Raw genomic sequence first — 23,974 nt, forward strand, 5'->3', positions numbered from 1 at the left:
AGACATCTGACCATTGAAGGACAGGTGATCTCTGGGAACTGTGTTGTATTTAAGATAAGGAGCGTAGAAAAGGAGATCCTGCAAGTTCCAGTAAAAACTGTTTCATGTCATATCACTGTCTTATGTTGGTGAGTGGCTACTGCAACAAATATGCTCAGTCTACATCTTCAGTCTCTTTGGCAATGTCTCCATCCAGTCACCATTTATCATCGCTCCTGTGCGCAAGTGTTAAATTCCTGTGGGATTCAACAGCAGCCACTATCAGCTTTGACAGCTCACTTTGTAATTAGCCACTTGCTGAAAACGAGTGTCATCTCTCCCTCAGATCAAAGTGGAAAACCAGCAGGACTTCCAGGACATCACCAGTGTGGTGGCTCTGGCCGGGACCTACGTCACCACCGAGCCCTACGTCCTGTCCAAGTACGATATCCGCATCCAGAAGATCGGCAACAACTACAAGGCGTACATGTAAGACGATTCACACAACCAGCGTCATACACTGAGTAGTTCTGACAAAGGATAAGAGCAGTCTGTAGAATATATATATATATATATACACTTGTTTGGATGTATTTATGTATTTTACAGCCATAAAGGTAGAGGCTTGCAAGTGTTCTCTTGTCTGCAGGTGGAGTCTGTAGAACATTCTTACAACTGCAATGATAGATGAAGTTTACCCATTGCCAATACAAGACAAATGGGACAAAGTATAACTGATATTGTCTTAATGCTGACCAATGCAAAATGGTAAGCGAGTGGTGCCAAGTCATTTTTACTGCTTATCTTTTTAACATTATATAACTTGGGTATATCAGATTAGCCTCCGCAGTGCACTATTGCTGCACTATCTCAAGCAGCTACAGAGCTAAATGATCAAAACGTGTCATGGTCATAAATGGTCATCAGTGAAATTATTTAATCATGATGTACTTTTAAGATTACATATTGCAGGTCACTTGGTATCAGAACAATATCAGGCTATAGCAGGATAAGATTGTCAGAAATGTGCTTTTATAAAGATACTACTTTGTGTTTCTTCCTGTGCAGGCACTTTTCAGCAACAATGCCTGGCTCCCACACAGTCACGGTCCCATTCCTCCTTAATACACACCCATTTGGAAGCAAGAGCCCTTTTTCTGTAAATGCAGCCAAGTGTATAGCTACATAGAATTTGAGTCAACACCTTTCAAGTCTCTGTGTCTAAGAGATGTCTAAGAAATGATTTCACCAAAAAACGGAGACAGAGTAGCCAAACCTTATCTCTCCTCGTTTTTTCCCCGGTGGCCTCACTGTGAAAGCATGCTTGTTAATGGCTGTGACACAAACAAAATGTAGGTGTGGATTGCAGTCATTATCATCATCTGTGAGGAATTAACAATAGCGTCTCCCATGAGGTATCTTATTCAGCCACATGTTCTGTAAATGTTGTGTCTTTCCTGATTGTTTCCTTTGATTTACAGGAGAACATCTATTTCTGGCAACTGGAAGGCAAACACAGGCTCAGCCATGTTGGAACAGATCGCAATGACTGACCGGTGAGCAATCATCCAATTACATGAATGTTGAATGCCAACCTGTAGATTTTACGTCTTTGAAGAAACTTGTGTGTCATGAATCATTTCATTATCATGAATTATTTCCACTACCTTGTGGCTTTTACTCATAGATACTGAGCCCGAGTTAATGGGAGGGTTTGCAGCATGAAGGGTATCTGGCGTACAAAATCTCCACCAAATCAATATGCTGTGGTGACCCCTAGAGAGGGAGTATCCAAAGGAAAAAGAAATCAAAATTATTGAAAACTCATGCAGCTTCTCAAAGCAGCAGTAACAGTGAGGAGCCTCCGCAACAGAGGCTGCGTATTAATTAGCCATGTGCTTCCTCTGTGACATGCAGCTGATCGGCCGAAAAAACAACAAAAGACCTGGAATGTGATATCACCACACCCCAGAATTGTTTCACAGTGATCAAACAACCCTAATTCAAATACAAAGTTTATGGTTTTAAGACCCACAATACTGTGATTTGAAGCATTGAGTGGCTTCTGCGAAATTTCAACTTGCATATTCTGTAAAAAACAAAAATCTCAGAATGTTTTTGAAAAAAAAAAAAAGATTGGGCCTACTTGTTGCTGGTTTGTTTGTGGCTGGTCACATGTGGAAAGAATAACTGAGAGATTGGAGGTGTGTTATTAAACCAAGATGACTAAAAACCTTTCAATGAAGCATAAATAATACATTTTCTGCAACTTTATACAACAGCAATTATCAAACGAGTAAAGGTGTAAATCAGTCTCAAGTCTAGTAAAGTCCAGCTCATGTTTTAAAATACCTCCATAGCAGCCAAGAATGCAGAAGCCCAGCTTAAATGCTAATAATCCTCTGTGGCCCATGTCAAACTTAAATCATAGAACATGCTTTGAAAGGCACTGCTCCATCATCATGCAGTACATAATGAAATGTGTCACTTTGAGGGGGTTAACAAATCCTGAGACACCTGTTATTATTATACTTGACTGCAACCCACAACATTTTCATTATATGGCTTTGTTTTATCACCAAAGACTAATTATTACACTTTGGGTATCATGGGAGCATGTTAGGACTTTAAATACTGACTTATCTGTTGTTTGTAACACTGTGTACCAGATATCGCTTGTGGGTGGACTCCTGTGCCGAGATGTTTGGTGGCCTTGATGTCTGTGCGGTGAAGGCTGTCCACGGAAAAGACGGCAAAGACTATATCATCGAGGTCAGTGTGTTTTCAGTATAACTTCAACCCAATTCTGTACAGGGGTTGTTTGACGAGGCAGGATATCCCTAATATTCTGCACCATCTGTGTTTTTGGGGAAACCCAAATAGCCACCTTTGTACCAGCTTCATTTTAAAGTCAAGAGTGTCTCTGTCCTTGCTGATAATACTTGTCATATCATAGTTAATGTCAGCAGTAGAAGGGTCCAGCCACATTAATTACACATGATTATCAGAACCTTGAAATAATGATATGTCTGGAGACCAAACACAAACAGGATTCAACAGTTTGACTCATTGCTTTTGACAGCACAGGCTGTTTATTTCTTTGGCATTGGACTTGTAGCTTTAAGTTTAAAGACAATTAAAATGGCTTTGGCCTGACTTGACACAACCAGGGTTGGCAGGGTTATTCTTTCAAATATGGAGGGTTGTATTCCCCAGTGGAATGAACATGAGCTGTAAAACAATTACAATTGAATACTCAGTAAGGCCACACGTGCTGAAAATATACAAAATAATAATAAAAAGGCATCACTCATGGTAATTAATTCACAGACAATTATTGAAATTGGGCTTTGATGTCTCTTCTACAGTTGTTGTTGATGTGTTTAAACCACACTACTCAACTTTTCAGATACGTTATATCTGATATATCTGATTAGCTGACACTCTTGCTGATGCTTGAAAAGTTGAACATTTCTCCATGTCAGCAAAACCATGCACCTGTTGACCCCGCCACTGTGTTTGTGTGTGTCCACCATTACAGTCCTTATCTGGGTTTTTTTTCTTTTATATTTATCCCAAAAGGTTTTGATAAGCAGTTAAAGATACAGTTGGTGAAAACAAATACTGTGCTAAACGTAGAGTGAATGTTGGACTAACATTCACCAAGTAGCTAAAAAGAGATCATATAGGTTTAATATAAAAATATTGGGGCCAGGGGGGCAATTTGATACCAAACTAGGAAAACATTAGCTCCTTTTTTGGTTATCATCCCTCACAAAGAAGAACACAGGCTTCTTTTTAGAGATGCTGTTTTTGGCACAGTCATACAGTATGGGAAATAAATGACAATAAGGAGCCTAAAATAGACTAGAATGCAATATAGTAACAAGGGTTTTTAGAAAAGGGCATGCCATGCTCTTTTCAAAATAGAAGAGCTCAATCTGCTCTCACTGTCTCGCTGTCATTTTCATATTTGACACAAAAAAAACTATAAAAATGCTTAGACAGGTTTAGCCATACTGTGCTGTTTTTTGTTTTTTTCAAACAGGATGTACAGGAGGTTAAAAGAATAGTAGAAAGGTGAACACTGCCTGAGGACAGTCCTCACATATGGTTTACTGATGATAAACTATATAATTAGATAATAAGTAGTGGAAATTCCCTTTTAAGGATTACACCCAGGAGATAAAATGCTGTTTCATCGGCTGTGAGTGATTGTTTTTAGAGCGGCTTCCTGTGCCATCAAATCATAGGAAACAGGCTGCCACGGGACGTTTGGCATGTCCACATTTAAGCAGAGAACGTGACATTACACATCTCTATCTGTTTGCTGTGTGAGGTCAGCAGTGAGAAAATAACTGCCCCTTTTTTAACCTCAAACTATCTCAGGAAATATCTAGCAACTCCCAAGAGATGTGTAGTCGTAGAGCCAGACTGTTTGGACAGTGAAACCAGCGACACAGTGGCGTAGCAACGTTCCCTCAATGATCTATTTCCTCCTCCGCATCAATATCTAACTGTCTCTCTCTCTCCAACCCCTCGGCATGATGGAATTTAATTAACCACAACAGGGACACGCTGTTGGCCCATCACAGTGGGACTTTGTTATTTGTTCCGGACAAAGACATCACACACCGTTTCCTAATGAAAAGTAACAAGGTGCTTGAAGTCTCTTCATGAGCAGTTTACTGCATGAAGCAAACTCCGGCTTTGTGACACTTGACTGGAAACGTGTTTGGTGGAGGATGATGTGCCATGATTATCCCACAACACAGCTGATACAAGCCAAATGTCAACTGACATGACAGTGTTATACATTACGGTTTGACATGTGACGTGACAAAAAAACTAACGCGATGTCACTAAAAAGAAACACGTTGTGCAAGACGACTTGATGATGTTATTTCAAATAATCTAAGTACTAAACACTGTCTGTTAAAACCACCGGGGAATCTTTCTATTTTTTTTTTAACATTGCAGCATTACCATCTGTGAAAAGTTACTTCTTAGAGTGCTTTCACATTACCAAAAATTAGAATCATGTGTGATTTGTTGAGCATGTTGTTTAAAAGTCAAGACTTTTCTCTTTTTTTATCATCTGGACTGGCCTGTAGTTTGCTCTATACTCTATATTCAGAGGGAAACAATGTACTTTTTATGTTTTTATACTTTACATTTAGCTCATATTTTATTTTGACACTGCCACTTTTACTGAACATCTAAAAAGCTCTTCCTGGTATTATATTTGAGAATAAACATATTGCAGATTTTACATTATTTTCCAACCCTGCATGATGTCACATGTCAACACCCATACAATAAAACAACACTTGAAAAGAAAGGCACTTTGTGGGCTTAGGAGTACATTATAAATTGATTTTTGACATGTACTTAACACATGTCACTTTGCTGATAACACGTGTGGAAGTTGCTTTTTTCCCCCTTTTTATTTCGTACAGAATTCAACAGGGACGTGGCATGACATTAGTTCACTCAGTACGTGCACTTATTAGACTAAACAGCAGCTGTTTGAATGATACAGAGACAGGGAGGAGAAAGAAGAGCCAGCATATGGAAAACTTCTGTGGGTGAATCATAAAAATCATTAAGCTGGCAAGTAGGAGCACAAGCGCTGCTATCTTACAGCTTCAGTTGTTTTCCCAGGGAAACATCCCACCCCCCCACCCCTGAATCATGACTGCACCATCATTTTCAATGAGCACATGTCACATGTTGTGCTCTCTGCGCAGTACATTGTCCAGACAGAACACTGCTGCTCAATAAAAGTGCAGAAAAACACCTCTGTGTTCCACCACTCAAAAGGCCAGTGGCAGCTCCGGTCTTCTGCAAGATGACTCTGTTTCCCAATAAATCAGCAGGGTGGATCTCAGCTCTGCTCGCCACCACAAAGCGTTTGAAGTGGAGCCTGGTGCTCGTTTGCCAGGCCTTTGCTCAGTCCCCTGTGGTTATGACTCAGCTGGCCAAAACACCAGGCCACACCCCACCTCGCCACCAATGCCATAGCCAAGAACCTGGCAACACACAGCAAAGGAAGGACTTTAAGGGGCTCTCGAATATGGATGTGAGGGTTTTCGTGTAGAACTGTGTGAACCCACTACTGGTTAACTCGTGCACATAAAAACATAGTGTGGATGTTTGGATTTATATATTTTTTTCCCTCAGTCATCCAGATTCCGGTGCACACATTCCACTCAAGAATGTAAGAAATAATCTGCTCCCATTAAATGTTTTAATTGCTGGTTTCCATGTGAAACAGGAGGTTGACACAGGATTTAACATCAGGGAAGGCTTTGGAAGGTCTTACCCAAACATACTGTATGTCATGTTTGATGTACTTGAACATTGGTTTTGGCAGAGCAGTATATAGTTTTACAAGATTCAATTTCATTGCACTATTAAATGTTCACCATTGACTGAGGCCTACGCGCCTTATTGATCCAGTTAACTGAATACAATTGGCACAATTACCTTTGAAATGTATAATAATCTTGAAACAATATCCTTCACACAGACAAAGACAAATTATAATTCCTAAATGGCAACAGCAAAATTTGCAGACTAAGAGGAATACCAGTATATATTGGGAAGAGGAGGAGAAGTTAAAACTTAAAACACCGACACCAAGCAAACAAAGAGGAAATTAGTTGGTTAAAGGAGAACTATGCAGGATTTCTACCCTAATTTAACAGCTTCGGAGTCTTTGTCAGTGGTTAAATGGCTTGTTGCAGGGAGATTGGGGGCTGTCTCTTAGCAGAAAACAACCCTTGCAAGATCAGGGCCACTAATCCGAGTCCTCAGAATCAGGAGTTCTCTCAAAGTCTCTGGTCTTGCAAGAAACACAACTAGTTTAATGTCACTACACACACACACACACACACTCAGGTACCACCTATAAGATTATTGTAGATGTTCATCATGGCAGAAGCAGAGAGAAAACCGTTGTAAGAGGAAGCGAGGAAGAGAAAACACATAAGTAAATATCAGACTGGCTTTTTTGGAATGGTGAGAACTGAAAAAAACAGAAGCATGCAAAACAGATGCTGACCGGCATGGACATGGCTCAACTGGTTGTGTTCACCGGCTCCGTTGAAAACAAATGCACATGGCCAGGAGAGAGGAAGGGAGGGGGGGGAGCTTCAGCAGTGAGTTTTTTATAACACGACGATAAAGCAGTAGGCGATGGATGGATGGATGTTTACAGTGGTGCCATAATATGTACTCGGAAACTGTACGGGGAGCTCCTTAGAGGAACGGTCAAAAAAGCATCCAGACTTGCAAAGTTCCGTTTAAAAAACATCTGACATTTTAATTTCTCAAACTCTAATCTCAAAGACTAATCTGTCTGTCTTTCCTAGTGTAACAGTGTTCAGATCTCCTGTCACCCGGTGACATTACCATGGTCCACACAGGAAGTGAAAACTGAAAACACATTCAGCAGTTTGACGGGATAAATGCCTTTTGTCGCCGCCCTCCCCTGTAGAGCAGCTGTATACAAACAAACACTCCCTCCGTCTGATAGTATTGCCTGACAGTTTTCGGATGGAGGATGCAGCATAATGTTTCATCATTTTTGAGACCAAACAGAAATGACATTTTCCTGCCTGAACATATAGCTGCCAATTAATGGCTCCATATGCAGCTGTTTGAATTCAGTCACAATATTGGGGTAAAAGATAAGGCTTACAAGCTAATGTCCCAGCTATGATCCATGTAGATGTGTTTATAAATAGACAGTCCATGTAGAGTCAGTTAAGTGGGATCTGATTAAGTTTGATTAAGTTTCTGTAGGAGAAAAGTCAGTCGTGATCAAATTATTGTTATCACTCTGACCTTATTTGGCATGTGAGGCTCAGTTAGGCTACTTATCTTTTCAAACTTCAGAGGGAAGAGACATTACAATTGAGAAGACTTTCAGAATGATACAACACAATTGACATGTGACTGGTGTCATTGAATGATGATAGTGGTTATCAGTTACCCCTGCAGTTAGTTAGCCTATTCATTAAACTTGTCCTTTCATACCAATCACTGCTTAATCCAGTACCTTTTTGTGTGTTTGGAGTTGAAATAATTGAAAAAGGGTATTTAATACAATTTTCTTTTAGGCTTTTCTGTGTTTCAGTTCAATTGGGGTTTAGATATTTTTCCAGATTAAGTATGTCACAGGCTGGTGGAGTTTGCATTGATTTTCTTTTCCATCTTTTTCATAGACTAGACAACCAATCGATTAAAGGAAGAAAAAGATTTTTAAATCAACTGATGTGTACATTAGTTGCAGCTCCAGGTTGTTCTGCATGATCCTAAAATGTCCCCAATGGTGTTAAACAATCCAAAGCTCAAGAACAGCTGCTGATATATAGACGTTTGTATCAGTGTGTCATTATGGACTGCATGCTGCCGTCTCTGTAATGTGTGTATCTTCATCACTGGTGCCATGTGCTATTAAAGATCATGTCATTTCACTTTAAACGAAACCACACCACCTTGATTTAGTTCACAAATGAGGGTTAAATTGCCTTTTGAGAGACAAATCAAGTCTGTTGGTGCCACTAATAAAACGGCTTCAGCCACAGAGAAAAAAAGGGGGGAAACACATTGAGTGAGCTGGCACAGTGTTTATTTAGAGTGTGAGTTGTGCACTCTCTCTGCAGCGCGGTTGGGCTGCGGCTGGCGTCAACTGTGTACGCGAGGATCAGCACATGCTTGCATTCCCTGCGCTTTGTTTACAGCCTGTGGCTGGGGCGCGGTGCTGCAGCCTCGTCCAACACTCCAGGCATCTGCATCCAAACCATCAGTACCAGCAGCCACACTCCTCTGCCCCTGTTTGTTTTGGTCTTCTGGGAAGCAGGAACGTCGGGTCTCTGAGCCTCATGTGCTCTGCGAGTTACACGTGTGCGTGCACGTGAGCTCAAGTGGTGGGAAAGTTGTTGTTTTTGTTTGCCTTTGAGGTTAATTATTTGTGTGGCAGTGGATTTGATGCGTTGCCGCCTCCGAGTCATACCGAGGGTAGCATAATATTTACACATGGAGTCACGTTTTATCAGTAAAAATATTAAATCTGGTGCCTTTTTGCCAATAAATAGCTGTATCTGAGATGAGATGTGCATTAAAATTTACCATTTTGACTCCTCTCCATGTTCCAGTAGAGATTATGTCAACGTGTTTAAACATTTTTATCTCATGAGGCCTGAACATGCAGCAATACTTCATGTCAGGCCGCACATGCAGAGTAAACAAAATGAGTTTAAATTTTAACTATTACATTATTCATGTGATTTATTCTCGGAGCAGCCTGAGCGACTGGAGATGGATGATGACTTTCAAAGAAACTTAAGAGAACAAATCTGTCTACTACCCTTCTACAGGACACAGGACGAAATATGAGAGTGCATGGGAACATAGAGAAGACAGTGTCATGCTCAGTGCATATGATGATTAATGGTATTTAAGGCTGTCAGATTGTTGTGTAGATCATAGCTTCCTGTAAGGGAATATTGCTATGTATGTGATCCCTGAAAATGACTCATCACTGCTGGCAAAACAACACCGAGTCCATTATCAGTGACATGGTCACACTTGATTCTCAAGATAAGAAATACAGCAGGGCCATCTAGTGGTGGGATTATGAAGTGTGCCTTCAGTGGTGGGAAACAGTTCAGTATATGATTCTGACTGGCTGTTTTTTTTTTTGTTATGTAGGTGATGGACAGCTCAATGCCTCTGATTGGTGAACATGTGGAGGAAGATAAACAGCTCATCACAGAGGTGGTCCTCAGCAAGATGGCCCAGGTGCTTCTGGGAGTGTCCACACCTCAGCCGTCTTGTGTCAAGGTACCTTCACACAGCCGCTACCGCTATTTTCAGACTCGGAGTACTATTAATAATAACTAGTAATAATTTAATTGAAAAGTGTTGCTGATTATGGTGTTTGCTTAATCTCCGGCTCTGACGGTATTTCTTGGAGAAACTTTTCCACTGTATACAATCGGGAGCCAGAACTGTTAGTAGGTGAATAAATGACATCTTACCAGTCATGTTCCTTTAATGACATTGGGAGGAAGGAGCGGGCAGGGTAACAACAAACTGGAAATTTGGGCAGCCCATAGCCAAGCAGAATGGGAACTTGGCTTTTAACAACAGGTTGCCAGTTCGGGTCCCCACCAGGTCAAGGGCTGGGGTACCCCCGAGCAAGGTACACAATCCCCTTTGCTCATCAGACACTTTCACTTCAGCCACGGGGGAGGTCGCATCTAGTGTGTACTCCTTATGCCGGTCCCAAGCCTAGATATATGAGAGGGTTGCAACAGGAAGGGCATCCGGCTTAAAAATCTCTGCCAATTCATAGATGTGGTGAGCCGTAAAAAGGCAGTACCCGAAAGAAAAAGAAATCAAAATGATGAAAATGTAGCACAAAAATAAAGAGGTTGACACTACCAATCAGGATGATACAATGTAAACTATCAACTGAAAGACTGGAGGTGTGTGATTAAACCAAGACGACTAAAACATTTCACTGAAGCATAAATAAGAAACTGAGTATTAATTAAGTGAAGTTACTTTTGCTATTTTTACTTTTTCTCCTACGATTATTACTATTACTATAATCTCTAATTCTAATGCTCCTATCAAATATATTTGAAGACAATAGTAGTACCAGCAGAACACAGAAAATGATATTGAACTGTGTAACATTTTAAACATTTTATTTTTCTCTAAATCCCTCTGCATGGACAGACTACACAGCCCAGACGAGGTAAGAAATCCTTCCATTGCCTTGACACTTCACCTCTGCAGTGATGTAGTGAATGAATGTTCAGTTCATGTAATGACAGTTTCTGCCACAGGGGGACACCGCTCCTCTTCCACCTCTCCATCCCAGTCGGCGCAGGGTTCACCTCAGCGAGCCCGGTCAGCCACCACCTCTCCCAGTCAGGCCTTCCAGCCTGGACCCATCCCTGCCCCCTCTGGTCCTGGATCTCAGAAACAGTCACCACAGCTAAAGTGAGTCCACACACAAACTTTGCTTTACCTTTTATTCAAACATAGGTAATAATTGTTCATCTTTACTTACTTATCCAACAATAAATAACTAATAGTAATGCAAAAGATGCATTAAAATTGTGGCACAAGTGGCATTTATCGGGACAGTTATGTTAATCACCGTTTCCATACAACAAGCTGTTGGCTATTCACAAAGTTTTACAGTAAGTGTGGTTATAAAAGGTATTCACATAATATTATTATGAACACACCAAGCGTGCTGTCACATGGCTACTGTCAGGAACAGAAGGAAAAACTGATTTTAGCTTTAACGAAAGCCTCACCTTATAAAATCTACACCTGCTTAAGTCCACGATATCTTTAAAACAGTCCATAGAGAAAATGAGTATTTCTAGCTTGTAGGGACACAGGAGATGCTGGTCTTCTGCTGCCTCGTTTGATAAGTCTGTGCTCTTTAGGTATTTCGGAAAACAAAAGATTTCAAACATTAAACATCACAAATTAACAAATTTTTACTCCTTTGTGCCTTGATGTAAAATTGTTGATTTTCTCTATATCAGTGAGAGCCTGAATTATTCTTTAAATTGCTGATAAAACATTGTTTTTGATTGGTAAATATCTGTAAAGTACAAATTATATTCAAGATTAGACTTTTTCTCACTTTCATCTTTCCTCTAAACGTAACCACTCCTTTGTTTACTGCGCAGCAAATCCCAGTCACTGACCAACACCTTCACAGAGACGTTACGCGGGAGCCTGACCGACGACGAGGCTAAAGCCGAGACCATCCGCAGCCTCCGACAGTCCTTCGCCAGCCTCTTCTCTGACTAAGAACTTTCCCGGGAGCTTCCTCTTCCTGTTAATCATCAGGTGTGGGTTTTTTTTAAAAAAAACCTGACTGGTGAAACTGTTACGGGGTCTCTCCTCTTCCACTGAGCCTCAGCTTCCTCTTCTTTCTCCTTGTTTGTGAAATTTAAGACCCAGAAAAACCCGCTGCCGTCAAACGAACCGTACATTTATCACTAGAAAGGCCCAACAGTGAAGTAATGATTTAAATTTCTGCAAGTTTTACTCCACTTGGTGATCTGTTTCCTTTTTGTTATTCAGTCATGATTACATAAACACATACAGTTTACCAGGTCCAGGTAAGTTCAGTCTGACCCACAGTTCTTCATGGTTTGAGTAGGTGGACTGAGCCTTTTTAAAGAGGTATTTGGCATGTTTCAAGTTAAAGTGCAGTTGGAAAGCATCTGTGATTGATGCATTCACATCAGTGTTCACACTCCGGCCCTTCTAGTGGTAAATCGTTGATCTTGCCGTAACTGCTTGCCATCCTTTGTCTGTCCAACCTGTGAAACAGTTTGTCGTGTGATTTATTTATGTATTATTTATGACACATGTATTCCCATAACTTCAACTGACACGCAGCTTCCAATCTGTTTTCCAGATGTCAACAGCAATACTCTTATCTGAAAACAGTCGCAGTCTAACCCACGAGAACCTGAACCCGCACGCTTCACCAGCGATCTTCGCCAGCAGCCGCGTTTTCTCACACGTACCTGTGCTGTAGACACATATTGGTTTTACATAGTTGAATCCTTGAATCCTTAAAACTACCAAAGTGCTTTTTAATAACGTGAAATAAAAAAAAAGAGAGAAAAGAAAAATCCCCACCTGCACTGGGTCAGGAAAACAATCAGACAGCCATCAAACCCATGCGCTTGTGATTTCACATGGTGCAATCTGCTGAACGGGCTCTCACAGCCGTCGTCTTCCATCACAGCTCAGATCGTCCCCTGCACTCACTCTTCTGTCTGATGCGCTGAGAAGCACAGTGGAGGAAGTTTGTGGGGGGCTTGTAAAATAAGAACTACTTGAGGTGAATTCTGAGATGTTTAATGTGCTTGAAATAGTTGTGTAACGCTGCTTCTTATATCCTCATCCTCTTTATGCTCTTAAAGTGTCAGCTGGGATTGGAGTTAATTCATCATCATTCTTCTTTATCTTTTGCCTTTGTGTGTGTTTGTGTTTTTGCATTTCTTTAGGACCTTTTCTGGCATATACACTGACCTTGTCAGGACCAATTGTCCTCATGGAGACTAAAACCTTGTCCTAATGAGGCAGAACCTCTTTTCTGAAGAGCTGGTTAAATTTAGGGCTTAGATGAGAATTGTGAGAATGAGAAATGTTTACGATTAAGCATTAATGGTTATGGTTAATGTTTACGATTAAGCATTAATGGTTATGGTTAAGTTTAGGGATGATGGGTTATGCTGTCTTAAGAAGAATAGCTGTGCAAACCTGTGTGTGGGTGTGTTCTTGTATGGGTGGCTTTGTGAGGACCAAAACATTTATTATCCATATGAAGTGAAGGAATTTTGGGAAAGTGATGAAATATTGGCTGGTCCTCACATCTTTAACTGGCTTTTGGGGGTTTAAGACCTGGTTTTAGAGAAATAATTGAGTTTAGTTTAGGCATTTAGGGTAAGGTTCTAATGAATGCATTATCTCCAGGAGGGTCCTCCCTATGAATTCTGCGCAAACGTGTCTGTGTGTACGTGTGTTTTATCTGCATTGAGAGAAGCTACAGACGCTGCTCTAACAAATCCTGCTTTGGAACTGCATGGAAATGAATGTACTTGACAGAAAACCAACTCAAGCTCATGATTAACTAGTCTTGTTTTACAGCAACTGTAATTTATTTCTAATTTCCTGGGAAGAATGAGGAAATTATGCAAATTCAGTGATTGCTTAATGATATAATTATCACTCAGGTGTTAAACACAAATGTTAAAAGGCAGCCACAGCCCAGTTGAAATCTTGTAAACATAATTCTAATCAACACAAAAGTGTAGAGGATGCATTATTTTGAATCAGACCTTTCATTGTTGAGGCTACAAAACAGAAGGTTACATAAATTGTTCATAATTATCCATCCGTGTGGATATAACAATTTGCAAAGCAACTTTTTTAATTTAATAACAAATAGGTTTTAACGTAATTTCATGTTGTCACTAAGATGAAAATGTCAAATCTTATTAATTTATTTTTAATGGTCTCTCATGGCCAACCTGCAGTAACTGCAGGACCCACTGCCCTCACTGAAGTCCAATTTAATTGGAATCGCTTTCAGGTTAACCTTCTATTATGTTCAATTCTTTTATTCTATTATTTTGAAGCTGTAAACTTCTATTTTATTATTTAGCATATTTGATATTAATTTATTATCAGCACCAAATTACATCTTTTACAGGAAATGTTACAATAGAAAATTGCAAGAATTTGATTGAAATATATATTTTTTTTCCCCAGAAAAACATTCCCTGTAATCGTGGTGAAGAAAGAGAGTGAAGGTTTCTTTTCAGGCAGAGAAAAACCAAACCGTTTTGCAGGAAATGAATGAGATGTGAGGTAGGTAGGTAGGTAGGTAGGTAGGTAGTTGGCTCCTTGATTATCTGAGCTACAAACTCAATAAGCCCAGATGTGTTTTATGATTTTTTTTCTTCTTTCTCCAATTTGGTTTAAAGGGACCTGGACATACTAGAAAATCATAAAATGCAGTAAGTGTATCTGTTAGTAGTATTCAGTCATTTAAATGGACTTGTCCTGGCTCCGAAGTCGGAAGTTTTCATTGTTATGTTATCAATAATAAGAATAATAAAAATAAAATATGGTCCTAGTTTTTAAAAAAATATTCAAATGCATGAAGCTGTACAAAATGTATAGTAGTGTATGTGTGTGTGTACAGTTGTAAACTTCTGTTTGTAATAATTCTATCACTAAACAACTGCCCTTCTTTGCAATAATTATGTTAATAATAAAAATATGAATTACCCCATTGTTATTTAAGCTTAAAACCTTAAGAGCTTCAAGGTTGTTGCTTTTTGTGGGGAGATTTTTCGTCCGGTGTAACTGGTGGTAACTTTAAAAAAAAAAAGAAGCAAAAAAGTTTGGTTTATTGCACTAAAAAGCTCAGTATGTGTTAGCTCGAGACAATGCACACAACACTGCTCATAACCAACAACTGCACTAAGCAATGATGTGTGTGTGTGTGTGTGTGTGTGTGTGGAGCTACACACGGTCAGCTGTTTGTGTAGTTGCTAAGTTGAGTTGCTAAGTCTGTATTTAAAATGTCTGTTTGACTTTTCATGTCACAACAGTAAACGGTTATAACGTTAGTGCTAGCTGGTTCCATGACGGAATGCTAAAAACACTGTAGTGCTGAAAGCTCCTTTAACTCTGAAGTCATCTTACTGTAATGTAAGCAGCTGTACGCGAGTTAACACTGCTAATATTTACAGCTATTGTCAGAATGTTTCATTTGTCCTTTATATTTAAAGCTGCTGTCAGTGAAATGTACTTTTTGGCTAACGTCCTGTCCTGTCTGTTGTATCGTAAGCATTACTTTCCTTCCTCCTTATGTCACCTCATGAACATATTTGATGACTGAGGAGCATTTATTCAACGGCTAACAGATTTTTTTTGCCCAATTTTACCCATGATTCATAGTTGGGCAGAGTCTGTGTAGTGTTTGAGCTAAATGCTTATTTTCATAATGTGCTTTGTTTGGCCAGCACTTGCGCTAACACCCGCAAGGTGCACCATGAGCAAAATGAAGCATTAGACCCACAATGCAGTTCTGCGTCACTTTATTCCACTCCCTTTTAAGTGAATGATGAGCCTTTCAATTCAGTATGTATAATAGAAAATATTATTCATTGAAGCCACTGCGGGGAGAACGTGTTCTGGGTAAAACAATGAACCAATGTCCAATATGTAGTTTTAACTTAAACTTAAACTTAGCACATTTAAAACACAGTTCAATCCATAAATAATCACAGGCAAGTTTACATTCAGTAGTTTCTGTTTCAAAACACAATTTACACCCCCTTGAGATGTGATGGTTGCTTTAAACTGACAGCAGCTTTAAACTGTGTAGTTTTAGAGTCAGCAAACGATCACTCAGCCTGTTCACCTCTAAACACCAGGAAGTGTGCGCAAGTGATCTTGTCTTTTATTGCCTTTTTACTAATCCTGTGAGTGTTGTGTTCATACAGTGGGTACTAATACATCTGAGTGTAGTCTCTGAGTTAATGCCGTGTTTTGCCTTTGGCACCATGTCAAAATGGACCAAATTAGCATATTGTTGTTGTTGTGAGAGCCCACTGATGGTTAAAGTCCCATTCTTTTCTTCTCATTATAAAGATGCCTACCACTTATATACTGCAGTGTGATAAGCCATAAACAAAAGCATGAGGATTTTTACTACAGCTGTGACATTACTGAGGAACTGACTTTGATCACTGTGTCTGTTACCTTTAAAGGCGTTCAGTGGCCTGTCCTGCACAGCCACTGATGTATCAGTGAATTCACCACACAGTTGAATAATTTAAGTCGGGGTTAACGCTGATGTCATGTTTCACAGCTCTTCTGCACTAATGGGTTTAAAAAGGAGTTGAGGTTCTAGTTGTTGCTGCGTGTGCTCATCTCTGAGGTCAGATTATAATCACTGAGTGGATGATTTCCGCTAATCACGTGTGTGTGTGTGTGTATCTCTGGCTCAGCTGCTGTGTAGTCTCTCAACACACCTGCTAATGTATTTGATTGGACCGTATTTGAACTGAGCTGCAAAGTTTACTATCGTAACTACCTCAAGTTCAGCAGTGCTCTGCAGAAACTGACTGTAGAGTGGTAGTACTGGAAGATTTTGTGAAATGAGCAGCGTTTTTAGACGCGTTTGATTGGCGGGCTGTAGAAGAACATTAGTGTGTTTATATGTTTTTGTTTGTGACATCAACCTGAGGAAGAGCGACCAAGATTTCCTCCAATATTCAAACGTTTGCATGCAGCTGCTCAGTTACTCACTCACTCACTCACTCACTCACTCACTCACTCACTCCACCAACATCTTCTTGAACTATAACTATACATTTGTCTTCTCAAATATGTTCATGATCATTTTCAAGTTACAATTTGCAAAATATTACTCTCTTTATGTCCTAAGATGCCCTCTAAAGAAGCAGTTTTAAGGGTCAGGTCATACTTTCCGCATCGCCATGATATACATTTCCGCACAGGTCAACTCAGACCCTGAGTGGACACCTCCAGTTTGATTCAGCACAGAGCGTAACATCGACTGTAGCACAATGCTTTGCAGTCCAGTAGGTAGCTGGTCAAAAAAAACAACAAAGAAGATGGTAACCATGGAAACTTGCTTGAGTTCAAATGAGGAAGTCTGCTCGTCGTTTAAAGAATGCAAGGACATAAAATGAGGGTATTTCCTAGTGAGAAATAGTCCCTACTAAAATTGATGAGAATACATGTGTGCTGACACTAGATTGACACGGACTGGAAACTTTCCATGGGAATTAACGGGAATAAACTGGAAATCTTCAATTTTGGAGGTTTGAGTACTACCAACCAGTTGGTAAATAATGTATTGCATCATAATCTTGGCTAAAACAAGCCAATTTTGACGCAAATACGGTTTTGTTTTTTTCTCATCTTATTCAACAGGAAAATGCTGTATACGCTGTCTGCTGTGTGGACTGTTGTCTCATACATTCCCATGGAAAGTTTCCAATTTGGAATATTTCCAGAATTCACAGGTAATTGTGATGCGTTCTGCAGAACCCAGTCCTAAAATCTCTGCACCATTTGAAAACAAACTCCTCAAATGATTGAAGGCATTCTTAAAGGATGTCATTCGTTTGCAGCCTCTTCAAAATGTTTTTCCATTCAGGCTGCCGTAGAAACATGGCCGACACAAAATGGTGGCCTCTGTAATGCAAGGCCTTTATTTTCTAAAGCTATGAAAACCAAAATGATTGTTATGCTGAAAGCAAGTACACTCTTATGCAAACATACTCATGGGTAGTTTACATAAACCGTCCTAAATATCACACACTGGCCCTTTAATGCTGTTTCCTAGATGGGCAGCTTCCTCAGCTGATCACAGCCTCAGCTTCACGCACCCTTCCAAACGTGCAATCAGCTCTTCCAGAAACTACTGTTGATGTCACAGATGCAACACCAAGGTGGTTTGTTTCTTGTTTTGTTTTAAAACAGTCACTGCTCATTTCACAAAATCACTTCACCCCACCTTTAATTTATCACTTTTTAACTGCTTTGGAGAGAAATGCAATATTCTGCTACGCTGAGCTTTTTATTTGTCTTTTAGCTTTGGGGGTGTGTTGACCTGACACATAACCTGAATCTGAATTGAATATAGTGTCACTATAGCCAAACCAAGTCCAAATTCAGTCATATCTGTAAATGTGAGAAATACTGTCATTGCATGGGTTTTATCTGCCGCTCCCCTCAGTCCACTGTGTCCCTCCCTCTCTGCTGAATGGTGGGTGGAACTGTGCGATACTTTAAGTGTAGTGATGTTCTGTATATTGGTGTAAATGTGGCATGACCCCCCCATCCCCGCCCGTCCTTCTGTGCCTCAGGTGTGTAAATCTGGTCGTCATGTGATATCAATGTCCGGTTGCTTATTTGTGAGACGTGCGATGCATCTCATGTATTTCTGTAACTTACAGTATTAGTGTCGGGGTTATTTTTGTTCTCTGTAATTTTCCTCCTTTCTGTCCCAAAGTTCAAGATTTCTGTTATTAAAAAGGAACAAGTTTTACTATACATGTGGCTGCGCATTCCACTTTCTACAAGTCATCTGCAGGGATGGGAGCGTCTCAGCGCTTTTCTCCATTTATGGTCACCCCAAGAGAAATCCTGGCTCTTTACTCCCCAGTTAAAATGTCCCGTCTGCAGCACGCAACTTTCGGAAAATGTAGTGATAATCCCCAAAATCCCTTCATCTTGGATTACTACCATATTTTATTCCACTTGGCACGAAGCTTGTGGCGTTAAAAGCCAACAGTGAAATCTGCTGGACTCAGACGCAGCCTTTCATGTGCTGCCCACTTCACGTCCAGCCTGCACATTAATTGTGTTCCGCCCGAATGTGAACAGATAATGTGAAACACATTGGGTATCGAGAATGTCGCTGCACACACACCTGCACGCTTTATTACCTTTCCAACAACGGCCTCATCGCTCAGATATTTCGGACAATATTTGGTTAAACTGCAGGTGAAAAGTGCTTGGAACTGGGGGTATTTATTGAAACAATTGATAATATTAGGGGCTTGAATTGATAGATTTTGTAAAACACAAAAACGGATACTGTCATAGCTATAGTTCATGCAGCTGGTGAAGAGTGACGTTTTCTATTTTGCTTCATACATGTGTACATTCTACTGGACAAAAAAAAAAGTTTAAATGTTGTATCCTGCCAAAAACTGTTATAATATCATATTGTCAAGCAGAACAATGGAGGATTTTACTACTTTAACAGCTTGGGAGTCATTGTGCTTGGTAAATGGCTCGTTGTGGGGACATTGGGGGCTTTCTCCACTTTTTCTTCTGTCTGTTAGCGGGAAAACCAGCCTTCCAAGATCAGGACTACTGACCTGCAGTCCTCAGAATCAGGAGGTCTCCCTAGAGAAAACAAAGAGACCAGACTTGCACTTTAATCCATGTCCAAAAAGAATTCTCCTCAAACTGCACATTTTATTTTTTTCACTCACTTATGCCACTGTGCTGTGCTTTGTGTTTATGTCCCAGTCTGAGGCACATGTTGTTGAATACCAGACTACAGGCAGCCCTGATGCTAATCTACTGCCTCTGTTATTTCTGGCTCCCTGGAGATGGAATGTCGAATCTCTCATCTGCCGCAGGTCCTTACCTGCCTCTCCTGCCTCTCCTGCCGCTCCTGCAGCCCCCATACCAGCTCTGTGAGGATAATCCTGCTTGTATAAATCAAAGGTCTTGAAGTTTATGTCCTAATTCTTCATTTCCCCCCCAAAGTAGAGCCCAGGGTTGTTACACACTCCCACGATAGGTTAATTAATCAGGAGAGATAAGTTGGTGGAAAAATAACTATTTATTACAGATTGTATACATGAAATGCGATGATTAAGTCTTTGTAGAGTCTTGGAGTCAGAGTCCAGATGATGATGATGAGGGTGGTGGTTGATGAATTGGAGGATGATTCTGTGAAGACTGGGCAGTAATTGCGAGGTGATAGATGTGCGTTACAGCAGCAGCAGCAGGAGGAGGAGGAGGAGGAGGAGGAGGAGGAGGAGAACAGCCGCAGGAAGTAGGGGCAGCATTTTAGAGGGTACATGAGCGAGGGAAGGAAAAGTGAGGAAGAAAACAAAAAAACAACTGAAGTTACAAACCAGGAGGGGGCGTTGTCCCCCCAAACAAAACTCACCCTTCTTCATGTTGACCTTTTCACTGTGGACGTGATCTTTAACCTCTTGTTTTTAAGAGAAACAACATTAAGTTTCCATGGCGAGTGCTCACTTTAATTTATACATTAGTTCACCTGCGATATTAGAGGTGATTTACTTAAAAATCAACAAATACAGCTGCAGTGTCTAGTATAATTTCACTTCAAATGTCATTCTCAGGCAAACTCTGTCTCTATCGTGTTTGAAAACTGACTATTATCATATGGCATATTCACTTGAACACTTGCATTGTCGTTTGAGTCACCTTGTGTTAAATGTTACATAATGATAACGATAACAGCAGCAACACAAGCACTCCTGACATTGCTGTACAGTTGAATGTACCACAAATAACACACAAGTATGTTGTGAAAGTGTTGCATAAGCGAGAGATGAATGCAGAATAAAGCTACTAAACTATGAGTAATGCCAATCTGACCCGACACGACACGGATATCCTTAAAAAGTCTGAATCCCACACAAATATTACTCTTTATATTCAGCTTTTCTATCTTTGAAATAGAAAAATATCTGTGCGTCAGATGAAAGACCGGAGTGACGTGACGTGTCCTTCAGCTTTTGATCTTACAGCCTCCTTTCTGCTTTCTAACTAAAACACCTTGCATGTGGTTCCATTTTCAATTCAATTCAAAGGTTTATTTCAAACATGTTGCTGTATTACAAAAAAAGACAAAACAATATCATTCAAAATGCAAAAACGAACATGTTTGAAAAGGAGTAGGAGAAGCAATGCTTATTTAATCCCACCCCTTCTCCATGTCTCGGCAAAGTGAAGTGCAATTTACTCGTGATATTGACACATTTCCACTGAATCAAAAACACCAAACAAAATAAGCATGCAGTGTGTGAAATAAGACAACAAAAACACCAAAAACACCCCTAAAACATAATTATCCACACCACATATTGAAAGAAGGAAAGGTTTTTAATATTGTGCAGGCACAGAGGTTTTTAATTTAGTTTTCCCATGAAAACAAAATTTAGTGAAAATAGTTGTTGGGTGTTTTTTGGGAGCAGGTTGTGGATTGCTCTACAATATATGCATGCTTTTTAAAATGAACCAGTAAAATCAGTAGATTTTTAATATTTTTGATGTGGAGTGATGTCAGTTTGTGTTGTTTGTGTTTTATGTGAGATTTCCAGCTTATTTTATCATCTATTATAAAACCCAAACTTTTTTTTTTTTACACCATGTATCCAAATTTGAACTTAAGCATTTTTGTTACAATGACCAAATAGTTTTATTTAAATTTTACTCAAGTCAATGAGTTTTTATCAAAGCACCTTTTTATTTGGATCATTTCCACCGTGATTGTAAATCCTTAAAGTTCTCCCCTGAACAAAAAACATTAGTGTCATCTGTAAATTATACTAACTTTAATACTTTAGAAACATAACAGATTGTTTCCTGTCCCTTAAATAACTTCTCACCCCCTTTATCCCTGAACTGTTCCAATTTATTGATTAAGATGTCAGGATTGATGGCGCTGAATGCTTTTTTAAGATCCACAGATATTTCGTCCGCATACTGTTTGCGATCTATTGCATTGGTTAGTTCAGTTAATGCTCGTGATGTTGAAATGTTCATTTTGAATCCGTTTCGTGGCTTTCCGAGAGTAATTTGTGTTTGTTTATGAATTTATCTAATCATCCTCGTTCATCCGCCTCAAACAAGCATCTCAACAAGTTACCATTTTGTTCTTGAGCATCATAACCCAAACAGATTTTCTAAATGTGTGTATTTTGGTGGAGATCATTTTCTTAAACCTTGCAAAACAGTGTTCCTCCGGGAAGCATCGTGTATTAATCTGTGTTGACACTTTTGCAGAAATGTGTGCTTTCTCTCATTAATAACAGCCGATGTTTCGTCTCCTCCCTGCAGCTCCACGGTGGCACGACACAGACCAGTCCACGGAAAGAGCATCATTCATGTCAGTGTTTGAGGCTCTGAAGGTGTCAGTGTGCATCAGAGGGTTCAGTGCCTCATTTAACCTGAGCACATGTTCACACACGGTATGTGTGGGTGGATCTGAGTGTTCTGCATTAGCACACTGTGTGTGTGTGTGTGTGTGTGTGTGTGTGTGTGTGTGTCGCTATCAGATCTGCAACTCCACAACAATGACTTGGTCACCATAGTGAGTATCTTAAAAACAAGGAAGGGCCATGGTTGTCTTGGCAACTGCGATGCTTCTCCAAGCTCGGAAAGACAGAGGGGTGAGAAATGAGAGAGATGGAAATCCTCGACTTTGGTTCACAGTCTGTGTGCATTTCTTTGCCGCGTGTTTCCATGGTTGTGGTCGCACAGAGAGAGAGAGGCTGACACATGCAGCTGTGCAGAGTTAAAGCTGCGATGCGTAACTTTGGTTGTTGATGTTATTATTCTGCCCCTGTTTGGTCTTTGTGAACAGAAACGACGTGACTTTTTTTTTTATCTCTCTCTAAATGAGAGCACTTGCTGCAAGTCGCCGTATTTTAACAGCCAAAGCTTTGTTAAGGAAACATCTGCAGAGAAGAAACATGGAAGAAAAGTGTCGTACAGCTCCGAGCGTCCACACACAAATACAAATGTTTCCCCAAGCAGAGTCTGGTAGCTGGCAAGTACGTGACGTCATTCAGAGAATCAACTCGCAAAAGTTGAAATGTTTCAACTCGCGCTACAGACGCGATTTGTTTTATGAGCAGTCGAATTCACTTCTGTTTTCAGTCAAACTCTAAACTTTTAAACAACGATGCTTCCGTCTGTCTCATAAAAAGAATCACTTCCTGTGTGCGGCGCAGGAATGCTGCGCAGGTGGCACGAGGTCTGAACACCGTACGCTGTGCTGCAGCTGATCTAATCAGCATCGTGTGAGCTCATATGATAATGGTTTAAATATCGTGTACAATTGTTATGTTAAAAGTTTACATACGAACTCCATTAATAAGAATATGAATCATTTAGACTTGTATAGACCCTTTTAAGGCACCTGTGGCTTTTCATCTTTTTATTAGAAAATACTGAGCTCTCAAAGTAACACCATTATCACCAATGTTAAAATACAGTGGTGTAAATAGACTACGGCTACAGACTAATAAGACAATTTGCTCTATCGTCATCCTCCTCTTCCTTACATACATTTTTTTTTGTTAAATTTTCTACGCACTCTGGTCGAAATTCCTCGGCTCCACTCTGATCACATGCCCTTGAACAGTATATACAGTAAAACAGTAAAAGCATTTGTGAATGAGGGGGTTCTATAATGCTTTTGTTTAACTCTCACACACAAAGAAAACAGGAGTAAACAACAGGAGCGAGGGTTTGGACTTTAGTGTCTTGGGCATGAAATCAAGGGAACCAGAGGACTGAACCTCTAACCCAGTGACCAGTGCACAACATGGTCCATCTACTGAGACACAGCTGATGATCTTGTGTTTCCTGTTTTAACAGAATGTTGGGTCAAGACTTTGTGGAGGTCAAGATTCACTCAGAGGCGTAAAACAAAAGACGTGACTGGAGGAAGACGGGATGGGAGCACAGGGTCACCCAAATCACACACACACACATACACACAGGGAGAGTCCAGTACTGTAGTCACGTCCACTGCACTTAAAAAAAGACATTGTTTACATGTTTGTTTCTGAGGATACTCCACAGATTTTGTTTTTTTTCTCGC

At 40.1% G+C, this 23,974-nt stretch overlaps 1 protein-coding gene across 3 annotated transcripts in view; it reads left to right on the forward strand.

Annotated features, from left to right (window-relative positions):
- LOC131456083 (synapsin-3-like) overlaps positions 1-17,350 on the forward strand; it is a 112,924-nt gene extending 95,574 nt beyond the window's left edge. Inside the window, exons 8-15 of one of the 3 annotated variants that reach the window (XM_058624063.1) lie at positions 326-468; positions 1,461-1,535; positions 2,649-2,751; positions 9,700-9,831; positions 10,735-10,753; positions 10,833-11,001; positions 11,709-11,871; positions 12,449-17,350. In XM_058624063.1, the coding sequence (XP_058480046.1) occupies positions 326-468; positions 1,461-1,535; positions 2,649-2,751; positions 9,700-9,831; positions 10,735-10,753; positions 10,833-11,001; positions 11,709-11,832 (765 nt within the window). In that variant the 3' untranslated portion in view covers positions 11,833-11,871; positions 12,449-17,350. Of the gene's footprint in view, positions 1-325; positions 469-1,460; positions 1,536-2,648; positions 2,752-9,699; positions 9,832-10,734; positions 10,754-10,832; positions 11,002-11,708; positions 11,884-12,448 lie in introns of those variants that run through there. The other 2 variants (XM_058624062.1, XM_058624064.1) reach the window with 2 other exon arrangements.
- Positions 17,351-23,974: the final 6,624 nt, after the last annotated feature.

Source organism: Solea solea, chromosome 3 (assembly GCF_958295425.1).
Source record: "Solea solea chromosome 3, fSolSol10.1, whole genome shotgun sequence".
NCBI classification, from domain to species: Eukaryota; Metazoa; Chordata; class Actinopteri; order Pleuronectiformes; family Soleidae; genus Solea; species Solea solea.